The sequence below is a fragment of the Lemur catta genome, chromosome 17 (genome assembly GCF_020740605.2).
Source record: "Lemur catta isolate mLemCat1 chromosome 17, mLemCat1.pri, whole genome shotgun sequence".
NCBI classification, from domain to species: domain Eukaryota; kingdom Metazoa; phylum Chordata; class Mammalia; order Primates; family Lemuridae; genus Lemur; species Lemur catta.
This window is the reverse complement of record NC_059144.1, coordinates 11,119,210-11,141,978: the sequence shown is the minus strand read 5'-3', so window position 1 is coordinate 11,141,978 and position 22,769 is coordinate 11,119,210. Positions and strand designations below refer to the sequence as shown.

Genomic DNA, 22,769 nt, shown 5'->3' with positions numbered 1-22,769 from the left:
ACGAAGGGTTGGCCACTATTACAATTCCCCGGAATCCTGACAGGAACATATAAACACAAGCAGCAAGCAGCACAGGGGAAGCTTAGCAAACATGGGCTTCTCATCTGACAGAAGTTCAAGTGCTGCACCTGCTAGTTACTAGCTGGTGTGGCCTTGGGACAAATGACTCCAGCTGCCACAGCCCTGCCTTCTTCCACTGCACACGGGATGCCGGTGCCTGTTGCACGGGGTGAGGCAAAGACCTGCTGGAACAGCTGGACCGGCTGCCGGCTCCTACTGGAGGCTCCATAGATGTTGGCTTCCCTTCAAATTATGACCTTAGATTTTAAATTAAAAGCTGCATCCTTCTGGAGCAGCAAAGTGTATAATTTTCAGCATGTTTTTGGAGAAAATGAGGGAGCCCTGGAGCTCTAAGAGCAAGGACCGTATCTGAACTTAACTGCAAAGAAGCTGGCATGGAGAAATCAGAAGAAACCGGGACTAACTTGGGTTGGTGCTTATAACAGCAGCAGGGAAGGAAGGCCAGGCACTGTGGGCTGGTTGGCGCCACCCGCCACATAGCTCAGGCCTGACATCAGCGTCTGCCTGGCTACCCCCCTGTCCCCCCGCTCCACCCCTTCTCCTGCAGGTTGGGGGCCCTGTTACCAGGAAGTCAGAGCTGGTCTCCCTTGAAAGGGGGGGCTCTGGTGGGACCGGGGAAAGAGGTGAAGCCTTTTTCAGTTCCAAGCACCTCACAAGGGCACATTCCTTTCAGCCACTGGCTTCAGCAACACTCGAGCTCTAACCACGCCCTGATCAACCCGGCCTCAGTCAAACCACAGGAAAACAAACAAGGCTTTGATTCCTTTGTGAGAAAATCAAAGAGCTGCTGAAATTCGCTTAAAAGAGAAAAAGAGAGAGAGAAAGGGGTGGGAGAGAGAGAGAGAAAGAGAGCGCATGAGTGAGAGAACTCTACCACACACTATTTACTACTTTCAACAAACAGATCCAATCAGAAAGAAAAAATTCGGGTTTAACTTATGCGCTGCTGGAAATGTTTGGTGGCTCCTTAGGCTGTCACTGCCCAGTGAAGGAAGTCTCTGAAACTAACCCTCTCCAGTCAACCTTCTGAAAGGAAAAGAAACAAACAAACCAAAACAACCCCCGTCAACACTCTTGCCCTGGAAAAAAAGACTGCTTGCCAAATTCAAATCTGCCTCGGCCAAAGTTACTATTAACAATTCTGCCCTTAAATGGGGTTATAAAGAAAGTATTTCCCCCTTGACTTCAGAGAAAACACCTTTTGTATCACTTCCAAACTATGTTACTTATTTTAAAGGTACAAAAAAGAAAGCTATCTTTATCTTTTTTTTTTTTTTTTCTCACTGCAAACTGTGCCTCTTACAGAACTCTATGGGATGAGAAGCCTGCAGGGCAGTTACCTTTGGGATCCCAGGGGTCCTAGATGCCGGGCAGGTTCTGCTTACTGAGCTAGCTGGCGCTTGTCACACAGGTGTGCTCACGGTGCAAACTCAACTGGCTGCATACCTGGTCTCCGAACATAGGCTACACCTCAGTAAAAAGTTTACTTCACAAACAAAGCAGAACAAGACACCCACTGGCTCTCGGACGACAGCAAAAATACCTTTGTGTGCGTGCACAGCCTGCAGAGATGCACACTTTCAGAAAACTCTCAACAGATGTAGCACACACCCGGCACGACAGCGGGCGGCAACCTGGACCCTCCGAAGGCCAAACAGCACAAACCCTGCACAGAATCACCCTGCAGATCCAACCTGTCACTCCTGAAAACGTTTTCAAGTCTGCCAGGTAGCAGCTACTTTAAGACGCTGATTTTTCCATTCAAATTGGCCCAGGGGGTGGAGTTTGGTGTTGTTTTGAACTTCAGGCTGAACTTCGTCCAAAAAAAGTAACATAGGGTGCACTGGCCCCACGACAAGGTTACAGTAGATCGTATATTTGGGGGGAAAAAGCGGGTACTTACCTATTTGGTCTTCAGGGATCAGCGACTCGATGGGGGGGTCCAGCTCCGAGCTCTGAGACAAATAGTTCTTGACCTGGGTCATGAACTGCCGGATGGTCTGCAGCATGTCCGTGCTGGACACGTGGCACTCCTTGTTCTCCTGCAGGAAGCTCACGTAGTCCTGCACCAGGCACCCGAAGTAGGTGCATTTGTCCCGGGACAGCTCGGCGATCCTGCGGACCATCCGCTTCTCCGGGGTCATGAAGGAGCTGAACACGCCGCTCACCTTCTGCAGCTGGGACTTGACGAGCTTGGGCAGCACGAAGGAGCTGTGCCTTTTCTTTTTGGACTTGATGGGGGGTGCCATGGTCTCCTGGTCGCTCTCCCCTTCGTAGTCCTCCAGGCTGCTGTTGGTGTCCGCCTCGTAGCCAAACAGCGGCATGCTCCGGTCGTACTCCAGCGAGTCGGAGGAGGAAGTGGAAATGCTCATGTCACTCAGCCTCTGCCGGCCTCCATGGCACGGGGGCCGTGATTCAGAGCCGGGCGGCGGGGCCCTTGTGCAATCGCCCGGGCCCGCGGCGGGCGGGGCTCCACCTGGGCCGCCAGCTGTGCCCGGCTCCGGCTCCGGGCCCGCGCCGGGCCGCCCCCCGGCCGAGGTCTTCGCGCCGCCCTCCGCTTCCAGGAACGAAGCCTGCTTCTTCAGCCGCGGCGGAGGGACGGGCGTCGGTTTGGCTCCAGCCAGAGCTACGTTCCCATGTTTGTTATGGTTGACTGTTTCTGGCATGCTCGTCTGGGTTGCAGTCCTGGACAGCCGAGGGCTTGTGTGCAGACTATTAATAGCGGGTGGCGGGGGCCTGGGTGGGGGGGACCGAGGCCTGTCGGTGCCATTCGCGTTGGGAGTCCTTGTGCTCGGCCGTTTCAGGCCTCCACTGAGGTCCTGGCTGTGCACTTTCAAGAAAAGAGGATTAATAAAACACAGGGCTCCGTTGGTCTGGCTGCACTCCAGCTCTGAAGGCGTCCTGGTTTTTATAGAATGCACTCCATTTATAAGGCAGAGCTGACGCAAGGAGGCAGGACAGACGCCGTCGGAGGAGAGAGGGCTGTGGGGGCCCGGAGGGTTTGGGGGTTTGTTGTCAGCTGGAGAGCTCCAGAAATCTGAAAGTCATTATCAGTGAACACAAGAATGTAAATACAGTACACTGGGACCATTCCTGCACAAGTTAAAAAAAGCACACTGCATGACAACGCGCACTTCGAGGAGGGGGGCACAATACTGGGGGGTGTTTTTGGTTTTTCGGGTTTTTTATTATTATTTTTTTTTTTTTTGCTTTTACTGCACTCCCTTACTGGAAAGGGCAGGAAGGCTGCCAGGGGCCTGTCACCTTCAAAGCCCTGGAGAAGTGGCTTGGCCAACATGCAATTCCAGTCCAGCCTTTTCGCAGGTAAGTCGGAAGGAAAAAAAGAACTGGAATTGTTACAACATAAGCTCTACAAAGGCCATCAGGGCTCCCTGACCTGCTTTACAAAAACCGAGTCAATGTATAAAGCAACACCACCCTGCCCAACCAACTTTTCTCCTGGGATGCCCTCCACAGAGGCAGCTGCCAGCCGAGGAATCGGGACTTCAAGTTCCCCTTTAGCGGACAGGACCAGCAGCTGAGGCTGGGGAATGTTACACAATCTGCCTGGGGTTTTACACATTCAGCATTAAAACCCCAAGAGGAGGAAAATATCCTCGTGGGTCCATCAGCAAAAATCATGACAGCAAGCTTATTCAAATGTGAAGTGCAGGTTCAACCAAATACCTTAGTGGTTTGCGGTGCAGCCTCCTAAATCCTACAACCTCCTCACCCTGGCTGTAAATATTCAACCCTGTGGAGGGGCCCAGACTGCTTATTGCATCTGTACTGCCTGTGTCTCCTCTTATAGATGGGTCTCAGTTTCCTATGCAAATCGAGGTGATCAGTGTTGTCCGCTGTCATTGCCACCTGGAGTAGGTCATTCTCTCTACCCAGCTGTGCCTGTGTTTGCTTTAAATGTCTTTTTCCCTTTGGGTCCAGAGTGGCTGCTCATGGAAGGACTGAGGAGAGGGTTACACATGGAGCCCCGGCCCTGCCTTGTCTGTGTGGTGACATCCAGACGTTGGTGTCCCTGTCACTTGTTTTGTGAAGTCTATCCTGCATCCCTCCTTCCCCTCCCCCTCCTTCTGTGCTGTCCAACATGAGAGCTGACAGGTGGCTACCGGGCACTTGAAATATGGCTAGTGCAACTGAGAAACTCAATATTAACTTTCATTTAATGTCAATTAATTTAAATTTTAGAACCGATGCTTAGTTCAGTTACTGATTTTTTTTTTTTAACAAAAGTTAAGCCCACATGGATTCCCCCGGGGCAAGGGGAAAAAGAAGTTAAACTGGATGAGTTGGGTGTCTCGATCCACTGGCGACCACTGTCAGGCTGGACTGTGGGGACTTAGGGGGCATCGGCAAACGAGCAGGAGGGGGAAGCCAGTGCCCAGCTGCCAGAGCCAGGATCCATGGCCGGATGGAGACGTGGCCCAGAACAGCGGGACAGGAATTGAACAATAAGAGAGGAAGTGAGACAGATGTTACTCTAGGTGCCTGTGCTGTCAAATTCCTCAAAGCACAGAAGTGCCATCAGTGCCCATGTGACCTTCAAAAATAAAAATCTTGCACGCGAAACGCACCACACTGGATTTCCCTTTCTGTCAAGCACTGCCTTTCCCCAGCAAGATGCTACAGAAAGGGAAAACACTGAGGCATTACAGATGTTTACATTAGGACTTCAACATTTCGGGTAGCCCAAACTCATTGACAGGAGAAAGTGGGGAGATCTGGGGGTCACCCGGGCAAACTCAGTACCAGTCTCTTTGAGAATGGGCTGAACATTTGACTTGGCCAGAGAATCTCACAGTGATTCAGGGACCTCAAGGACCTGAAGGCTGAGTTTTGCCATGAAGATGGGAATTATTTTTGACCGTAGGTGTGTTTGACGTAGCAGCGTAGCCCTAGCCAGCCCAACGTTGACTCTGCTCCATGGATTCATTTTTAGGTAGACCCAGGCAGGGAGCCCCCACTTACTTAGTCCCAGCTGGGCCAGTTCTTCAAGCTTAGCCTCAGTCTTGGCGGTTGAAATGGCATAAGGCAACTTCAAGGTAAACGGCAGAACATCCCTGATTTTTCAGAAAAAAGAGAGAATGTTTGTAATTATGTGTCTGGTTTCCGTCTCTTGCATTCATTTGCATCCCAGAGATTTTCTTAGCTTAAGCTGTTGAAAATGTCCTAAGTAGACACCATATCATACCCAGCCAGGACTTACCTTTACTGTGATAGGACTCAACACTTACTATTCCTGTCTGAGGACCAAATTTCCCTGCTGGGTAGCTAAAATGTACGTAGCGTTAATATCAGGATTGGACTACGTTGGCAGATCTATCATACATATAAAACAATATGTACTATTATAATTTGCCAGAAGCCCATTTGAATGCTGGGCTCCACCTCCCCGGGCAGGAATGTGGCATCCTAAACCAAGATTTATTAGCCCGTTGCTTTACACATGGTGGGTTCTCAACAGATATCTGTTGCTTTTACTTGTGACATCTTCCAACTAGCACCCATGCATCCTCCTTTGTGTGCTGAAGACGGAACATTCCCCTGTGTTTGAAGGCACAGCTTCTCTAGCTTTAATATCCACATGAACCCCCGGGGTCTCGATAGGCTGCATACTCTGCTTCGGGAGGTCTGGGAGGGGCTGGAGAGTCGGCATTTCTGCTAAGCTCCTGGGTGATGCTGATGCTGCAGGACCCTGGACCACACTTCAAATAGGAAGGCAAGACTAAGGCATCTCATGCCAATAACCGCAGTGCCCAAGCAGCACAGTGCCATGTGCAGCCAGGCAAACACACACAGGGAAACAGGCCCAACAGAAAGGAGCCAAGCAGGCACCAGGGTCCTGCCACACAGCTGGAGCATAGAGTCGTCACAAGTAGGTACACCGACCAGGATTCGCTTCCTCGAGCAAAGGCAGACTTAACAAACACCAGTTCACATTCATACACGAGGGCTAGGACCATGCTCTGAGCACCGGTGAATTCCCCACGGGGCTAACCACATGCCTTGCCTGATACAGACAGGGAGAAAGTGTATTTTGAATGAATAAATAATCAATGACGATGGTGACTTTCTCAAAAAGGAGTTCTTTTTTTCAGTGGTGGTATTGGTCTTCAAAGAAAGAGTCATTCATTTATTCAACAAATGTTTACGATCATCTGTGGTGTGCCAGACAGGGCCCCAGGGGCTGGAATCAAAACAGACAGAAGTCCCTGCCTGTGTGGAGCTTCACTGCAGTGGACATTGACAGACAACAAACAAATAGGTAATTCGTGGAATATACAAGAAGGGGGTGCATGACAGGGACAAAAGTAAAACAGGAAAGGGGAATAAATAGTGTTCGTGTGTGAGGGTGGGCCAGACAGGGCTTCATGAGCAGGTGGGGTTTGATTGAAGGTCTAACGGTGGCCAGGGAATAAACCATGAGTGGACGAACATTCCAGGCAGAACAGAATGAGTAGCACGTGCAAAGGTCCTGGGGTCAGCAAGAGTCTGGCATGTATGAAGAACAGCAAGAAAGCCATTGTGGCCGGGGGTGGAGTTAGTGAGGGACAAAATTTGGAGCTTCTGCCTGTATTTTGTCATCACAAGATGTCCTGAAAATTTTCACTGAAGAGAATAACTATGTCAAACAACCTCTTGTTTACAGTAAGGTTAGGCAACATTCTAGGATGAAACAGACTAAATCTGGATGACTGGAGAATTTTGGAACTCGAAGCTGTTGACAATGAATAACAAGTTAGTAAATCAATGACAAGAACAAAACAAGGATGTTTGGACACTTACTAGTGTCACAAAAGCTCTACTATGCTGAGCATGTCAAATCAGTAGGCTGCTTTTTCTTAGGGTGTCAAGCCCAGGTCACCTCCTGCTTCCATGAGACCCTTTCACCCGTCCCCAAATGTTATGAGCATCTCCCCTTTGCTTGTCTCCTTGTGTCTGTTTGAGAGGAGGGGCAGATGGAGCTTCAGGGGATGGCAGTGTTTGTATTAATTGCAGCTGCTGCCTGACCTGGCCAGGGGTGGGGGAGGGGGAGTGCAGTGACCCTGATTATAATCTTTTCTTTTTTTCTTTTTCTTTTTTTTTTTTGGAGACAGAGTCTCGCTCTGTCACCCTGGCTAGAGTGCCATGGCGTTAGCCTAGCTCACAGCAACCTCCAACTCCTGGGCTCAAGTGATCCTCCTGCCTCAGCCTCCCAAGTAGCTGGGACTACAGGCATGTGCCACCATGCCCAGCTAATTTTTTCTATATATTTTTAGTTGTCCAGATAATTTCTTTCTATTTTTTTAGTAGAGATGGGGTCTCGCTCTTGCTCAGGCTGGTCTCAAACTCCTGACCTCGAGTAATCCTCCCGCCTCGGTCTCCCAGAGTGCTAGGATTACAGGCGTGAGTCACCGCGCCCGGCCCCTGATTATAATCTGAAATGAAGATTAATGGGAACCACAACTGTGTAACACCAAAGCATCCTGTAAATATATGTTTGTATGGCTGGACCAACATAATTGAAATCTACTTTCTTTAGACAAGTTGGGGGAAAAGCTGCATACAACAAAACCAACCTATGTTTATTTTAAGCTTTTACCTTGCTCAATGCAGTACCTGGAGCTTAAATATCCCATGGTTGGTTTGGGTTTTTCTTAATGATATATGACAGGAAGCCACATCTGTCATTTGTTAATGGATGGTTTTAGGCTTTGATCTACTAGAAAATTAGGTGTTGTACATGAGTCCTCTCCCACTGTGCTGCCCAGAGTGTATCCCAGCATCTTCACACACACACACACACACACACACACATACACACACACACGGACACTTCCCTCTCACACTGTGTTAAAGAAAGGGGCCCCAGTTCTAAAGCTTGCATAACACACAAACTAAAGGCATCATCTTCGATATGTTTCACCCAAGAATTTCCATACATGCACAATCTATTAATAGATTTATCTTCATTTTGCTCTATACGTAGTCTTTCTAAAGGAGAGGGGACTTACATTATTGAGCAACCACTATTGCATTGCACCAAGCACTTTAACTCATGTGGGGCCCACACACAGCCCTGGGAAGGAAGCCGTCATGCTTCTGCTCTAGGGGTCAGGAGCATGTGACAATGTAGACAGGTGAGGTCCCTGGCACAGAGCTAATGGAGGCGAAGTGGGGGCTGGAACCCAGGTATGTTGGACCACAAGGTCTGTGCAGCTGTATAATATGGTGGGAAAACATGGGCTCTGGCATCAAGGCAGGCCTGGGTTCAAATCCTGTAATTGCTACCTATTGACTGAATGATTACGGGCAAGTACCTCCCTCTCTCCACCTCACTGTCTTCCTGGTCCTAATTTACAGGGGCGCCATGAGGATTAGACACAATGTATGTATGGGGCCTAGCACAGCTACAGCAGACCTCTAAACTTCCTACGTCCTCTATCTCCTTGATACCCAAAGTGGGGTCCAAGCACCAGCAGCTGTGGCCTCATCACCTGGGAGCGTGTTGGAAATGCAGATTCTCAGGCACCAGCCCAGAACCACGGACTTGGATTCTGCATCTCAACAAGATCCCAAGTGATTCTAGTGCACATAAAGTTGTGAAAGGCAGTTCTCTGCACTATACTGATCACAACACACACAGACAGCTACCAGGCATTGGTGGTCAAGGTCTGCAGTCACTATTTGCATTCTCAACTCTTCATTTCTCCTCCTTCTTCTTCTTCTTTTTTTTTTTTTTTTGAGACAGAGTCTTGCTCTGTCACCGGGGCTAGAGTCCAATAATGTCATCATAGCTCACAGCAACCTCAGAATCCTGGGCTCAAGCGATCCCCCCTCCCTCACCCTCCCAAGTAGCTGGGACTACAGGAGTGTGCCACTGTGCCCAGCTAATTTTTCTATTTTTTGTAGAGACTGGGTCTTGCTCTTTGCTCAGGCTGTTCTTGAAATCCTGGCCTCAAGCAATCCTCCCACCTCAGCCTCCCAGAGTGCTAGGACTACAGGCGTGAGCCACTGCGCCCGGCCTCACTGTGCTTTTTGTCAAGCCTTCCTTATGCTTGCCCTGTGCTTACTGATCCATGAATGCTCTTGTCCAGCGCACTCTGTGTGAGATACCACAGCTGAGAATCCGATCACTTTCTCTATTTGAGTGTGTTTACGTACTAATCACCAACTAAAATATTTCACAAATGTTTTGCTAAGACTGGGTCAAATCAATAACTGACTATCAAGAACGTAGATGAGTAGCCATACGAAGAGAAACAAAAACATCAAGTAGTTTACATTTGGGGGAAAAAAGGTGGGGAAGTTAATCTTGGGCCTCCCTAGTTGCAAAATGTCAAGGTTGCGATTCTTTTCTCTAAGTACCTTATATTGGTGTCATGCTTTGTTGTTTACAAGGCTTTCATATACTTTATCTCCTTTACTCATCAAATAGTCCTGGACAGCAGGTATTCCAGTCTGTCATGAGCACTGATGGCATCTGTTCTGTGCTGTTGCCAAATATCGCTTTGTGGGGGTGTAACGATCATTCTAGACAACAGCACAATTACCAGCGAGAAAACTATGAAGGGTAAACATCAGCTGACTTCACCTCCGGCTGACAAACCAGCATTGAGACTTACTCCTCAGCTTGGCTGGCTCTAGACCATAGCAGGTGTGGTTCCCTGAGGATGTATGTGTGTGAGGGTGTGTAAGTGTGACAGTGTGTGTGTGTGTGTGTGTGTGTTGGGGACTGTGCTTCTGCACCAGCCTCCTCTCTTTGGGCAAGACATTTCCTTACACGGGCCAGAAGGTCCTACCAAACCATGGCAGGCAGGTGACATCCTCTTGGGGGGACCCTCACAGGGTACTAGTTCGGTTCTAGGTAACGACCTCTTTTCTAGTGAGTAGCGCTGAATTCCCCCTCTGGAAGTGCCTGTCCGTCCTCAGGCCTTTGATTGCGTGGCTTTGGCCAGCCCGGAGACCTGCAGGAGGCAAAGCACTTCATGCCCGCTCCCCGGCAGGGTTAGGCAATGGGCCCGAGGAACTCGTCTTTGCAAAATAACCTAATCTTTAAATTAAAATAAAACAAAACAAACCCAAACAAACTCCTCAGCCTGAATGTGTGATAGCTGTGAGAAATGATCTTAGAAAACAACCCTAGGAATGCATTTCTCTGTCTCCACTGTATCGGCTGCAATGGACAAACAGCAGGAAGAGGGGGTGATGTCAACCTCCGCAGATAAGAAGAGTTTCGATTCCCAATCACTGAGAACACTTGATTTGAAACACTGCTATTACTAGAAAGAAAAGAAAAAAAAAATTTTTAAATGAAAGCCTTCCTCAACTCATACCCTCTTGACACTGGTTAACATTCTGATTTTGGGCTTAACTTCATGTAGCCTACAACAGTGGGTTTAGTTATGAAAGTGACACGAGCACCCAGTCGGCCTGAGGGACAGTAGTGCAAGATTTATGGGCTGGTTTAAAGAACCCACATTTGTAGAATGAACTCCATCCCTTGAAGCGTTTTGGAAACATCACGAACCTTTAAATGTTACAGGTTTGCATCATCAGTCTCTTTCTGTGTGCATGTGTGTATGTGTGTGTGTGCATGTAAGTGCTGTGTTCACTTGTGTGTGTGTGTTTGTGTGTGTTTCCTGCTTGATGGATTTGGCTGAAAGGAGCCTTGGGAGCAGCTTGCAAAAATAATCATATTAATGAGAATTTATATCTGGAGCGGCCAGGGTAGCTGGCATGCGGGACATGGTGAACATTTTATTTAAGTAGCTGACCCTTCCGCTGACATCCCAGATGCCTCAAGATACGTCAGGCTAGTGACATCGCACACACCCAGAAGGTTCTTGAAATCATAAGAGAGGAAGAGGCCTTACCTGCTGATGCAGTAGAAAGCAATGAGCCGGAATAAATCCGCAAAACTGATTCCTGAGCCTTCCAGGGAAAAGGCTGGAAAAGAGAGATTTCAGAAACAGCTGAGTCTCCCTGAGCGTGTTCCGGGGAGGGCAGGGCCCTCTAGCGCTGCGTGTGTCGGCCCGTCCCGGTGCTCCGGAACTAACTACCGTGCGGCTTATCAGAACCAGCTGTGAGGGGGATGCATGTCAGCCAACAGCCTGCCCGTAAACAGTCGCGTGGCCTGGAAGTTCACGGCTTGACTCACGCCGAGCACATGCTCCAGTGCTCCGTAAACAGACCAGGACAGACTCCAGTTGCACAACTGTTTTTTTTTTTTTTCCCCCAAGTTCAGAACACAAAGTTGGGCCGGAGCAAGGTGGCAGTCTGTGTGGAGTGAGAGGCCCTTAGTACATGCCAGGGCCTGGGGAACCCCAAGACCCGCACGCCCCTGGGTCCCTTGACTTTCCTAGGACATGGACTTCCTGGGTCACACTCCTTTTTGCCAAAACAGGGCACCTCTGGTAGACACACAGGGCGGAAGGAATGCAAAGCGGGAGGATACGACGAGGTTCCCTTAAATCAACTTTTGGTTAAATTCAGTATGAAACATTCTAAAGCCCATTTCCTTGAGTGTCCCTCCCCGCTCCACCCCTACCCCAGTGTACAGATTTCCTAGTGGAGAAGATCCATTCTGGCAGGATGGGGTGGCATTTTGTGCCTCTTCCAAATGGCGGGGCAGCGAGTGGTTTGACTTCACATACTCAGGAGTTTGCCAACCACCCTTCAGGCACCTCAGCCGAACTCTTGCCACAGCGTCACTCCTCCAAAACATTCCAAGCAGCCTCAGTTCAGGAAGATTTCCTCCATCAGCTGTAATTTCTCCCCTTTTTAAACACTCTATTCCCTCATTTATTTTGCTTATTTGCTATTTTGTATTATTTATTTAGCATTTTCTAGCACCCCAAAACACATCCATATCGCTATACATATATGCTCACAGGCAGACACACATACACATAAAAATAACAAACACATGTAGCACAGTTGATTGAGTTATGTAGCAAGGAACTGATCTGGAGTAGGTTAACTTCTCTGAGCCTCAGTTTTCTTGTCTGTAAAATGGACTGTAACATTACTCTCCTTTTCTCCCAGGAGGGTAGTAGTGGGAACCGAAATTTTAAAAAATGAAATAATTTATGTAAAAGCACTGTATATAAACATGAAGTGGTGTTTATGATTAAACAGCATCGTCCAGAAGTTAGGACAAAATATCTATTTTTTTTTAAGAGACAAGGTGTTACTCTGTTGCCCAGGCTAGAGTGCTGTGGCTCGATTATAGCTCACTGTCACCTCGAACTCCTGGGCTCAAGCAAACCTCCTGCCTCAACCTCCTAAAGTGCTGGGATTACAGGCATGAGTCACGGCATCCGGCTCTGCATGTTTTTATAGCAAGTCTTTCCTCCACCCCAGTTTGTAGAGAAGACAGGCAGGCCCTGGCCGGGAAGGGGCCATGGTGGTGGGACCCAGGCCTGTGGTCACCGGTTATGATCAGGTTAATGCTTTGCTCAGACTAGCTCTTCCAACCACTGAAGTCACCTGGAGAGGATGAGGGACGTGATAGAGGTTTTGTCATATTTAGGAAGAAAAACCTCCAACCACAGGGACCTCGATGAACAACAAGGAAGCTTTCACAAACGTTGCCTGTGCTTCTAGAAGGGGAAAGAAAGGGGCTTCCAGACCAACACATCACGGTTAACTTTGGATATTAGGAAGGACTTAAAAACCAGTTGTATCTGTGGCTTCTTGGCTCACAGACTTCCAAAAGCCAACTCTGAATGATGTAATCCACTTAATATAAATTCATCCTCTTTAAAACAGTGGGTTTGAACTGTGTCCTCTGATCACCTTCTAATGCATCTGCGTCATTTGCCGGGCTGCACCCGACTGTGCCCCTTTCAGGTGCAGGTGTTTCCCTGGCATCCGTGACCTTGTGAGATCCGGGTTTACAACTGAACCGGAGGCGGATGGCATTCAGGCTGGCAGGTTTTACTTCTGCCAGAAGTGTCTCCTCCACAGACTAAGTTAAAGGTCATCGGGCTCAGTGAGACTGTGCACTCCAGGCCAAGAACAATCTCATCTCTGCCTTACGCTGACCGCCATATCTTCCCTTTCTTTACCTGCAGGAACCAAGGCAACTGGGGGAAACCGAGACACGAGTGAGAGTCCTGGTCTCAGTCTCGCTTCCCCACTTGCCTCTCAGGCCCTCACCCCCCACCTTGCTAACCCATGATTTCCAGCAAAGCCTCCTTCCCCTTTGGTGTGCAGATCCATCCTCCCAGCCTTTCTTAGAGGTTGGCAGTACATCAGAACTGTGTGTTCCCTTTTTTATTCAAAACTTGGCCTCCAACACTTCAGATTTCCAATGACCAAAAAGTGGACAGCCCCCAGGGAATGGCAGAAGGAAAACCGATGCCACTGAGCACCTCCCTGCCTTCAAAACATTAGCCAAAGGGCTGGATTATGCCTCTGATTGGCTGCATTTCACAGAGGACTGTATGGTGATTACCTGAAGGGAACACATCTGCTCAAGGATTATTTATGCACAAAGCTGTGCAGACACATGCTTTAGCATTAGATCCTGTAGACAGGTTCTTTCTCTAAAGACTTCCCTGCAGCTTAGTCATCACACACCTGGGAGCCAAACCCACGCTCTGCTTACCTGGGAAGGGGCAAGGAAGCCAACCTCTGTTAGGCCCCTAACATATGCCAGGCAATAGGCCGCACACTTCACACTCAGGTTTAGTGTGTTTAATTGACCTGTTAGCAACTCAGAGGTTACCATCATCCCATTATACAGAGGAGAAAACTGAGGCTCCTGGGGTAGATCACCTGCCTAGTCATTCCGTGCTAGGACTCAGACCCGTGCATGTCCGTCCCAAAGCCCAGGCTCCTTTCACTTCCCCTCCCTTGAGAGCCCCAAGGCCCTCAGCTCAACCAGGACCTAATCATCCAATGGCCACTTACTATATGTGCTTTCCTTTATGGCAAATTCCTTGAGTGGGGTTCCAAATTCACAGGGCAGGCGAAGGGAGAGGACTTTCTTCTGCATTTTGGTGGATTTATGAACCAGGAAGATCTAGTGGAGGGAAAAGACATTCAAGCTTAGGAAACGTCTAGAAGGTTGGAACCTGAGCATCTGATTTCCCTCATACCCTCTTCCTAGTTGAACTGCACGGCTCAGTGCAGGAAACTCTACTGCCAGAGAAAGCGGTACTCGGAGAGCATGCTGCAGGCACCTTTCTTTGATAACTGGCTTCAAAAGAATCCTGCTTTCCCTTTGACAGAACCTTCTCCCTGCAGCTAAGAACCCCCCTAGTCTGCATAAGCATTTTCAGTTTTACTGCTGGGATTACATATTCTCCAGCCCCTGTCTTCTGTGGCCATCTTAGCTGATGAAACCTAACTTCTAAACACAGGTAATGTGGCTAAACTGCAGGTGGTGAATTGGGAGCTCATTGGGCAATTTGGCTCATAGGTGTATTTTAAGATAGGAATTTGAATTTGTTACCAACAGTGAAAAAGCAGTTGTTTTGGGTTTTGTTTCCACATTAAAATCTGAATTTTTAGCTTCTCTTAGAAAATGACACAGTATAGCAAGACCAGGCTTGATGGCAAGCAACGGTCTGCTGGAGCTGAAAACTGGCTGCTCCATCTGGGAGGCGACTGGATGTGCTCTGAGGTCCACCCCGGCCAACACGGAGGCTGTCCATTTACTCCTGTCTCACTTAACCTTCCGCCGGTTCCCTCCAGATCCTAATATTGTCTTCAGACATGTGCTTTAAATAAGCCCAACTCCCAGTGCTGATCTCAGGATACCATTCTGGCCCCAATCACTGCAGATATGAGTATGCCATGTATTGTTGTGCAGGCTGTGCACTGCACAACTCCAGGAAGCACATTCACCTAGACTATGAATTGAATGGCACTCCCTGGAGTGTACAGTATGGCAGTCTGGCTGAGACCTGGTTCCCTTCTGGGGTACATGACCCTTCTGCAAGGATCCTAACCTGTTCTGTTTCTTGAACTACTTGTCTTTCCTCTACACTTGGATATCTACTCTCCACCCTTCCAGTCCCCTACCTTTCTACAGCCTTCCGTTTTTTTCCATCTAATCTTCACTCTTCTCCTTATGTCCAATTAATAGCTCCTAAGATAATTTTTTGAGGGTATGGGGGGCACGTATAAGAACTGGGTGTCTGATGAGGACAGAGACAGGAAGACCTCTGAGCACATCCAATAGCAGGTCTGGGAGTCAATGTCTCCCGGACACCCTAAAACTGAAGCAGATCTTTCCTAAATAGCTTCCGTGGGTCAGAGGCCAAAGCACTGCTGGTGGGCAGAGAGGAAGGGTTCCTCCATTTTGCAGATAGGGACCTACCTGAGCCTTGGGGGTTGGGGAAAGTACAACCTCTAGGCCTTTTATTTGGGAGGACTGCAGCCTTGTATCGGGGTTGGCAAAGTCTGGCCTACGGACCATATCCCTCCAGCCCCCTGTGTTTGTAAGCACAGTTGTACTGAAACACAGCCACCCCTTACATGTCGTTGACACGGTGCCAATGGCTGCTGTTGCCCGGCAGTGGCAGAGTGGAGTGGGTGCGATGCAGACTGTGGGGCCTGCACAGACGGAAATATTCACACTCTGCTCCTTTACAGAAGCCGTTTCGGGGCCCCTGTCTTAGGTTGTAGACTAATTAAGGATGGGGCACCCCAGAGGCCCATTTTGCTCATGCCACCAGGGCCAGTCTCTCAAGTGCTCCTCCCTTGCACACTGTCAGCCACCTGCTCCTCCCTCTCTGGACATTCTTGCCTCTCCTGTCCTCTCCCTGCCCCCAGCCTGCCTGAGCTCGTTTGGGTAGGCCCGTCCAGGGACCGACCGGCAGGTGAAGGAGAGCACACGCTGCCGGGCTTGTCCCATGCAGGTCTTGGCAGGAACGGACATGACCTGTCCTTGGAGGAAGAGCTGTCAGGGAGGGGACCTGGCGCCTAGCAACTCAGTGACTTTCCTCTTCACGGTTTGTTTGCAGCAATGCAAGAGCGGACAACTCGGCTGGCAGAAAGTGAGGGAGCCCGCGTGGGAGGAGACGGCCTCATCACAGGCAGCAGCACTAGCGTCAACGGCCCATGCGCTGGCCAAGGAGTTCTCTGCAGAGGTGACCGAGTACTGTGCCTCGTCACCCTCAGCTCATCCCAACACAGGTCTTAGTTCTGCCTGTTTCTGTCCTATGGGAAATAATAACGACCCACTTACATGTAAAGAAAAAAAAGTGAGAACAGACAGGTTCTGGCTCCCAGGAAACTCAAAACGTTATCTTTGTGCCCAGTGGTTATGACATTCCTCAGCCAGCTACTGCTAAAATTTTCTCCTTGCCCCTCTACCTAATAGAGTTTCCATCTGTTGTCGTATGCCATTGTGTCCTATGTCACCTGTGATTTATTGTATTTGTCCTTTGTTTAGAAGTAGACATTATACACAACTGCTGTCCAATAGAACTTTCTGGAACCATGAAAGTGGGCTGCATTGTGTGCCATCCAATACAGTAGCCGCCCCCCATGGCTGGGGATCACCTAACATGTGGTTGGGGCAACCGAGGAGCTGAATTTCTTATTTTATTTACATTAACTCATGTAAATCTAAAGGGCACATGGGGCAAGAAGTTACCATACTGGATAGCACAGGACACACTGATCACTGAATGACATGTTTTTCAGGAACTTCTGTAAGTCATGAAACGGTCTCCATGAGACAAGACAGTGGCCTTGGGTAGACAGTGGCTGAAGAAACTAAATCGGACTTTGACCCACGTGGAAAGCCATAGAGAAAGCGCAAGAAAAAGAAGATTGCATCAGCAGCCGGAACAGACAAGTCCGTGGACACAGAGCTTTTGAAGCTTGAGTCCCAAGTGGCATGGCTGGGCCCTCGCAGGGTTCTCAGGCTCAGAATGAACGGAAAGAAGCAGAGGCCATTGAGGACCCTGGGACCGGGCTCAGCCTCAATGCCCAGGCGTAAGTGGTCAGGCCCAGGGCCCTTGGCCAGTGGCCCCTACTCATTGCCTGATGCCGGGGGGTATCCTGCTGAGTCCTGCACCCACCACGGTAACCGAGCAGATGAGGACAGAGACAATCATCAAGGGCTCTGTCACCTCAGTCAGCTCCGTAATTTCCAGCATTTCCCTGCACTGTAACCCATCTACACACTGGGAACCATGCTCCCTACAAGCTAGGAAGAACTTTCTGGAAGTAACTTCAAGTGTTTGTCTTTAAGGCAGCAGCAGCAGCAGCCCTGCCTGCCTCAACCTGTTCCCGGAGGTTCTGAGTCTTACCCCTGGAGGCTGGGACTGCAGGACCTCTGCCGCCTCCTCCTCGCTCAGACCCAGCTGCAGCCAGATGGGGTGGGTGTGGAGGAGCCGGTCCAAGACGCTGAGCCTGTTGGAGAGGCTGTCATAGCCGGAGTCCCGGGGACAGGTCTTCACGCCCTCGTCATCAGAATAGCTGCCATCCTCGTGTCTTACCATGCTAGGAGAGAGAGAACGGGCAGGGTCAGATGTCTGCAGTGCAGTTTCCCTAACGATGGGACCATCCCTGCGAGCTCGTGGGCCAGGCCTATCATGGCGCACATCGTCCTGTGAGGCCGCCTTATTCGCCCTCCCCTCCAGGCTGGAAGCCTTCTGAAGGCAGATGCATTTGTTGTATTTCTCACTCTGTATTCCTAATATTAAAGAGAACACCTTTTACTTAGCAGATCCGACCTTCTATTTCTACCCCCATTTCCAAAACGTTCTAAGTATCCTAAATACCATTTAGTTCAGACTCTGTCTTCTGGCATAAAACGTTTCTGACTTTGAGGACAGAACCCTAAATGCTAAATCCCATACGTGGTAACCATGAGGTCCTAATGCTCAATAGTACATATCATAAGCACGACCATGACCCTGACCTAAAGGTAAAATGCACGCACACACTCATTTTGTACCTTTATTTCTTCTTACAAATCTAAGCATTTTTACTGCTAACTTTATTTATAATAAAACCTCCCAGTGGAGCGGTGCTGTGCTACTGTTAAATTAATATTGACATTACTCATAATAGCCAACAAGTAGAAACAACCCCAATGTCTACCAACTGATGAGTGGATAAACAAAATGTGGTCTATCCTTACAATGGAATATTATCCAGCCATAAAAAGGAATGAAGCACTGACACACACTATGGTATGCATAAACCTTGCAAAAATTATGCTCAGAGAAAGAAGCCAGGAGCATGGACCACATACCGTATGATTTCACTTACATGAAATGTCCAGAACAGTGAAATCCACAAAGACAGAACGTAGGTTAGTGGTTACCAGAGAATGGGAAGTGATTGCTAATAGGTACCAGGTTTCTCTTTGGGGTGACAGGAATGTTCTGGTATTAGACAGTGGTGATAATTTCACAACTTTGTGAATATACTAAAAACCTCTAAATGAATCATATCCTTCAAAAGGGTGAATTTTGTGGCATGTGAATTGCATCCTAATAAAGAAACCACATTGACCTCCTTTGGTGTCAATACTGATTCTGTTAGTGAGTGTTAAATCCCCATTTTACAAATGAGAAGGCTGAGGCCCAAGAAGTGACTGAGCTGTCTGAGTTATAATAGCCATGAAGTGGCAGAGCTAGAAATTAAAAAAGATCTGGTGTTCATCCAGCTTTGTGGGTAACAAGTCAGATCAGAACACAGAATAGTTTGCGTCTAGGTCGTGGCTGCTCTTTGCCAAGCCCTTTACATTCTCTTATTATTATTACTGTTTTTGAGACATGGTCTCACTCTATTGCCCCAGGTAGAGTGCACTGGTTTCATCATAGCTCATTGCAACATCAAACTCCTGGGCTCAAGTGATTCTCCTGTCTCAGCCTACCAAGTAGCTGGGACTACAGGTGTGTGCCACCACGCCCAGCTAATTTTTTCTATTTTTAGTAGAGATGGGGTCTTGCTCTTTCTTACTCAGGCTGGCCTCGAACTCCTGACCTCAAGCCATCCTCCTGCCTTGGCCTCCCAGAGCGTTAGGATTACAGGCGTGAGCCACCACACCCACCACATTCACCTATCTACTGCTCACAACAGCCCTGAACAATGGGCACTGTGATCCCAGTTTTATAAAAAGAGGACTGAGGGGCTCAGACCGGCTAGTTAAGCATCTTGCTCAAGGTCATGAGGGAGAGGGTTGAAATTCCCACCGGGGGCTGCTTAGCTCTGGGGTTTCTCTCCCTCTACCATATTGTGGTAGAGGGAGATGCTTCCCCTGGGTCTCCAGGAACAGGTCACCAGTGCGGGTCCTGGAGCAGCAGGAGGGACATCAGACCTGACCGCTTATGTCCAAAGTTGCAGCTTGCGGTGCACACGGTCTTCAAACCTCTGCACCCAAAGAAACACTAGAGTGTGGTTTGACAAAGTCTTCAGCACTGAGAAGGATGGATGACGAAACCGGATGTAAGGTGAGGGCAGTGAAAAGGAAGAATGATATTTCCATGTGGACAATTCCACTCTTAAGAGGTGGGACTGAATATAGAAGAAGCCAGCCTATGCCGACCGTTTTTGGGTGTGCAGACTCAATACCGAGACCCACAATGACAGCATGTGCACTGGCCAGAGACGCCACCCCAACTTTTCCTCCTCACCTTCTTAACTTTCTTCAGGTCTAAAGAATCTCACTCTTCCATTCAAAATTTACCTTTTATTTTCTCTGAAATATGTGAAAGTTTTCCTTTACTCCTGCTACAAGTTTCCAGATAGGACACTGTGTGCCAAAAAAGAACAGTTTCTCTTTCTGTGAATGCCATTCCAGGGCCTCGGGGTATTTGGAAGTGAATATTTGCAGTTGAAAGAACACACTCTTCAAAGGAAACTGGTGTTAAAATTCCTTTCATATAAGGTAAAAGAGCCAGCTTTAGGCCAGTAATTCTCAACCCTGACTGCCAGTAAACTTTACCTGGGGAGCCTAAAAAAATTTCAATAGCCAGACTGCACCCTAGATCAAACAAATGAGACACTTTGGGGTGAGACGTGGGTATCTGAATTTTTTAAAGTCCCCCAGGGGAATCCCAATGCAAAACCAAGTTAATAGCCATTGCTTTGGATCAGCGCTCGAATCGGATCAGCGCTCGAATCACTCAGGCATTGTTAAGCCACAGATGCCTGGCTGGAGGCCCAGAGACTCTGGCTCTGCAGGTTTGGGATGGGCCGGAGATGCTGTATTTCTTACAAGCTCTGGGTGACAACAATACTGCCAATCTGAGGACCACACTTTGAGGAACACTTGCTTGAGATCTAAGAGCAAAACACACACATTGATTCAGAATCAATTAGGTGTTTTGTTTCGTTTTTTGATCTTTTAGGGGGCTGGGGGAGGGGGTTGGATGGCATGCCACTGAAAGAATTCTTGGAACCTAAATAAAGAAACATTTCATCCCTGCCATCTCAGGTTGGCCGACTTTTGCCAAGACCAAATTCGACAGTCTCTAACACGACAATTGTGGTGCTCATGTGTGCGGAGAGTAAACATGTTGACACTTCTTCCTTCCCTAGAAGGGAACATCCTGTGACTCCTCAGTTGTTTCAAGGAGCTAAAAAGCCTTTGTTCTGACAACTGACCTCAACCTTAAAAGCCAGGGCCGAGACAGGAAGACAGTGAGTAAGATTCGTGGAGCCTTATAAAGGAACAGCCATAAATTAGACTTTGTCTTTGCAAATGACTAAGTCAACTCTTTGATTCAGCCAGTCATTTGAGGCTTACAGCATATTATTACAAGACAAATTGGCTTTTATCAGGGACAACCTTCAGGAAAGAACTAATGAATGAGAGGTTGGACATGTAGTGGATGTTACTGGCGCCCCACCCAGACCCCCCAACTAGAGCAGGGTGCTATGAGCGTTGACTGCTGAAAGCTCACAGCTGCCCCACCTCCTAGAAATGCCCAGGAAGTTATGCCCTCTCCCTGGGAGCAGACCCATGGCTGGCTGCCCCTGAGAGCCTCCCTCAATGAATCGCTTGTACAAGAGTCTGCCAGTCAGGCTCTGCTTCTAGGGAACTTGACCTAAGACAGACCCTGATGAGCTCAGTAGAAACTAGTGATTTCTAAGACAGATGTCTGCATGGAAATAGGAGGGCAGGCAGAGAACGAGTGACCTATACAAGGTAAACCACTGCGACATAATCCAGGGGATTCTAATAAAGACGTGGTCACGGCGGGATGGCCAGGGCGCCAGCCTCAGGGCGGGAAGCGAGGTGTCCCTCTCCTAGCCTGGCCAGGCACATGAGACCTTGGTCAGGTCCCTTTTTGAATCTTGTCTTTTTGATCTGAAAATGATAAATAATAATACCTCTACCACCAGCTAGAAATTGATGCAGGCAAACATTGTGAACGGGTGCTAAAACCAGCAGGTGAAAGATGGTTGGGAAACAGGATCCTCACAGTCTTAAAATATCACCCCACAGATCACTTAATGACGTACAAAAATGAAAAGATATCCTGACAATGGAAAAACCTGGAAGACACCATCTTATCCAAGTGATGTGCGTTAACCCCTCTATAAACGAGACACCTTGATGCCGCACACCTCCCCAGGCAAGCTCTGAGAAGGAGAGCACGTCACCCATGTAGCCTTTCTTGCCCCCAGATATGCTAACCTGCATCTACACAGGAGAAAACAATCGGACAATTCCAAATTCAGACACTATCTGCCAAACTAATAGCCTAAACACTTCAAACTGTCAGCATCATGAAAGATTTTTAAAAAGGCTGTAGGATTATCACAGATTCAAGAAGAAAGAGATGTGATGATGACATTGAATGCACAGACTTGCTCTTATATGGCATCAGGATTAAAAAAAATTATAAAGGACCATTGAAGATATTTGAGCAACGGTATATATTAGATAATATTGTATTAATGTTTAATTTCCTGAGTGTGATAATTTTGTTATTATTATATAGGAATATGTTCTTATTCTTAAGGAGATACACACTAAGAATAAAGGGGCAAAGTGTGAAAATACTTAGAAGTGTCAGATGGTTGGCCCCAAAAAAGTAAGAAAAAAATAGAGATAAATCAAATGCAGCAAAATTAGGTGAACAGTACTACTCTTGCAACTTTACTGTAACGTTTGAAATTTCTAAAATAATAGGTTGGAGAAAAAGTAATAATATCTACCACATCACTGGGCTTTTATGAGTATAAAGTTCATTTATGTATTCAAATATTACTGTTATGTCTACATGTCTAGGCCCCTGTCATGGGGAGAGATACAGACCCAGTGAGACCGACATGCGAAAACACTGGGCAAACTATACATGTGCGAGACCTCTAGGGGCAGAGAACAAACACTCACCAGGAGACTCACGACCTACATCTGTCCCCATTTCAACCACACCTGGGCCTCATGGCTCTGTAGCAGATGGGCAGATGCTGCACCCACTCCAGCACCAGCCACTCCCCCGGTCACAACTGCTTTAGGGCTCTCTGCAGTGTGGGACAGGAGGAGCCTTTCCACTGGGCTGGATTCCCTTTATCCCAGGGCCAGGCACTGGCAGCGTAAGGAGGTAGAAAAAGTGACTGCAGAAAGTGCATTCTGAGTAGGACATCCAGGCAGATGCTAGTCTTAGTTTTATTAAAACTGACAGAGTCAGATTCATCTCAGCAAAACTATGGACACACAGCAGAGCCTCCCGATGATGGATGCACCGTCTTGTCATAGTCCA

General features: G+C 48.2%; 1 protein-coding gene across 5 annotated transcripts in view; it reads right to left on the bottom strand.

The window, feature by feature from the left end:
- The window catches only part of RIN2 (Ras and Rab interactor 2), a 101,305-nt gene that overhangs the window by 23,132 nt on the left and 55,404 nt on the right, over positions 1–22,769 (bottom strand). For all 5 annotated transcript variants that reach the window (XM_045529583.1, XM_045529581.1, XM_045529582.1 and 2 more), the window contains 5 exons: positions 17,352–17,544; positions 13,996–14,107; positions 10,953–11,025; positions 5,065–5,156; positions 1,985–3,118 (listed from right to left, as the gene is read on the bottom strand). In XM_045529583.1, the coding sequence (XP_045385539.1) occupies positions 1,985–3,118; positions 5,065–5,156; positions 10,953–11,025; positions 13,996–14,107; positions 17,352–17,544 (1,604 nt within the window). The remainder of the gene's footprint in view (positions 1–1,984; positions 3,119–5,064; positions 5,157–10,952; positions 11,026–13,995; positions 14,108–17,351; positions 17,545–22,769) is intronic.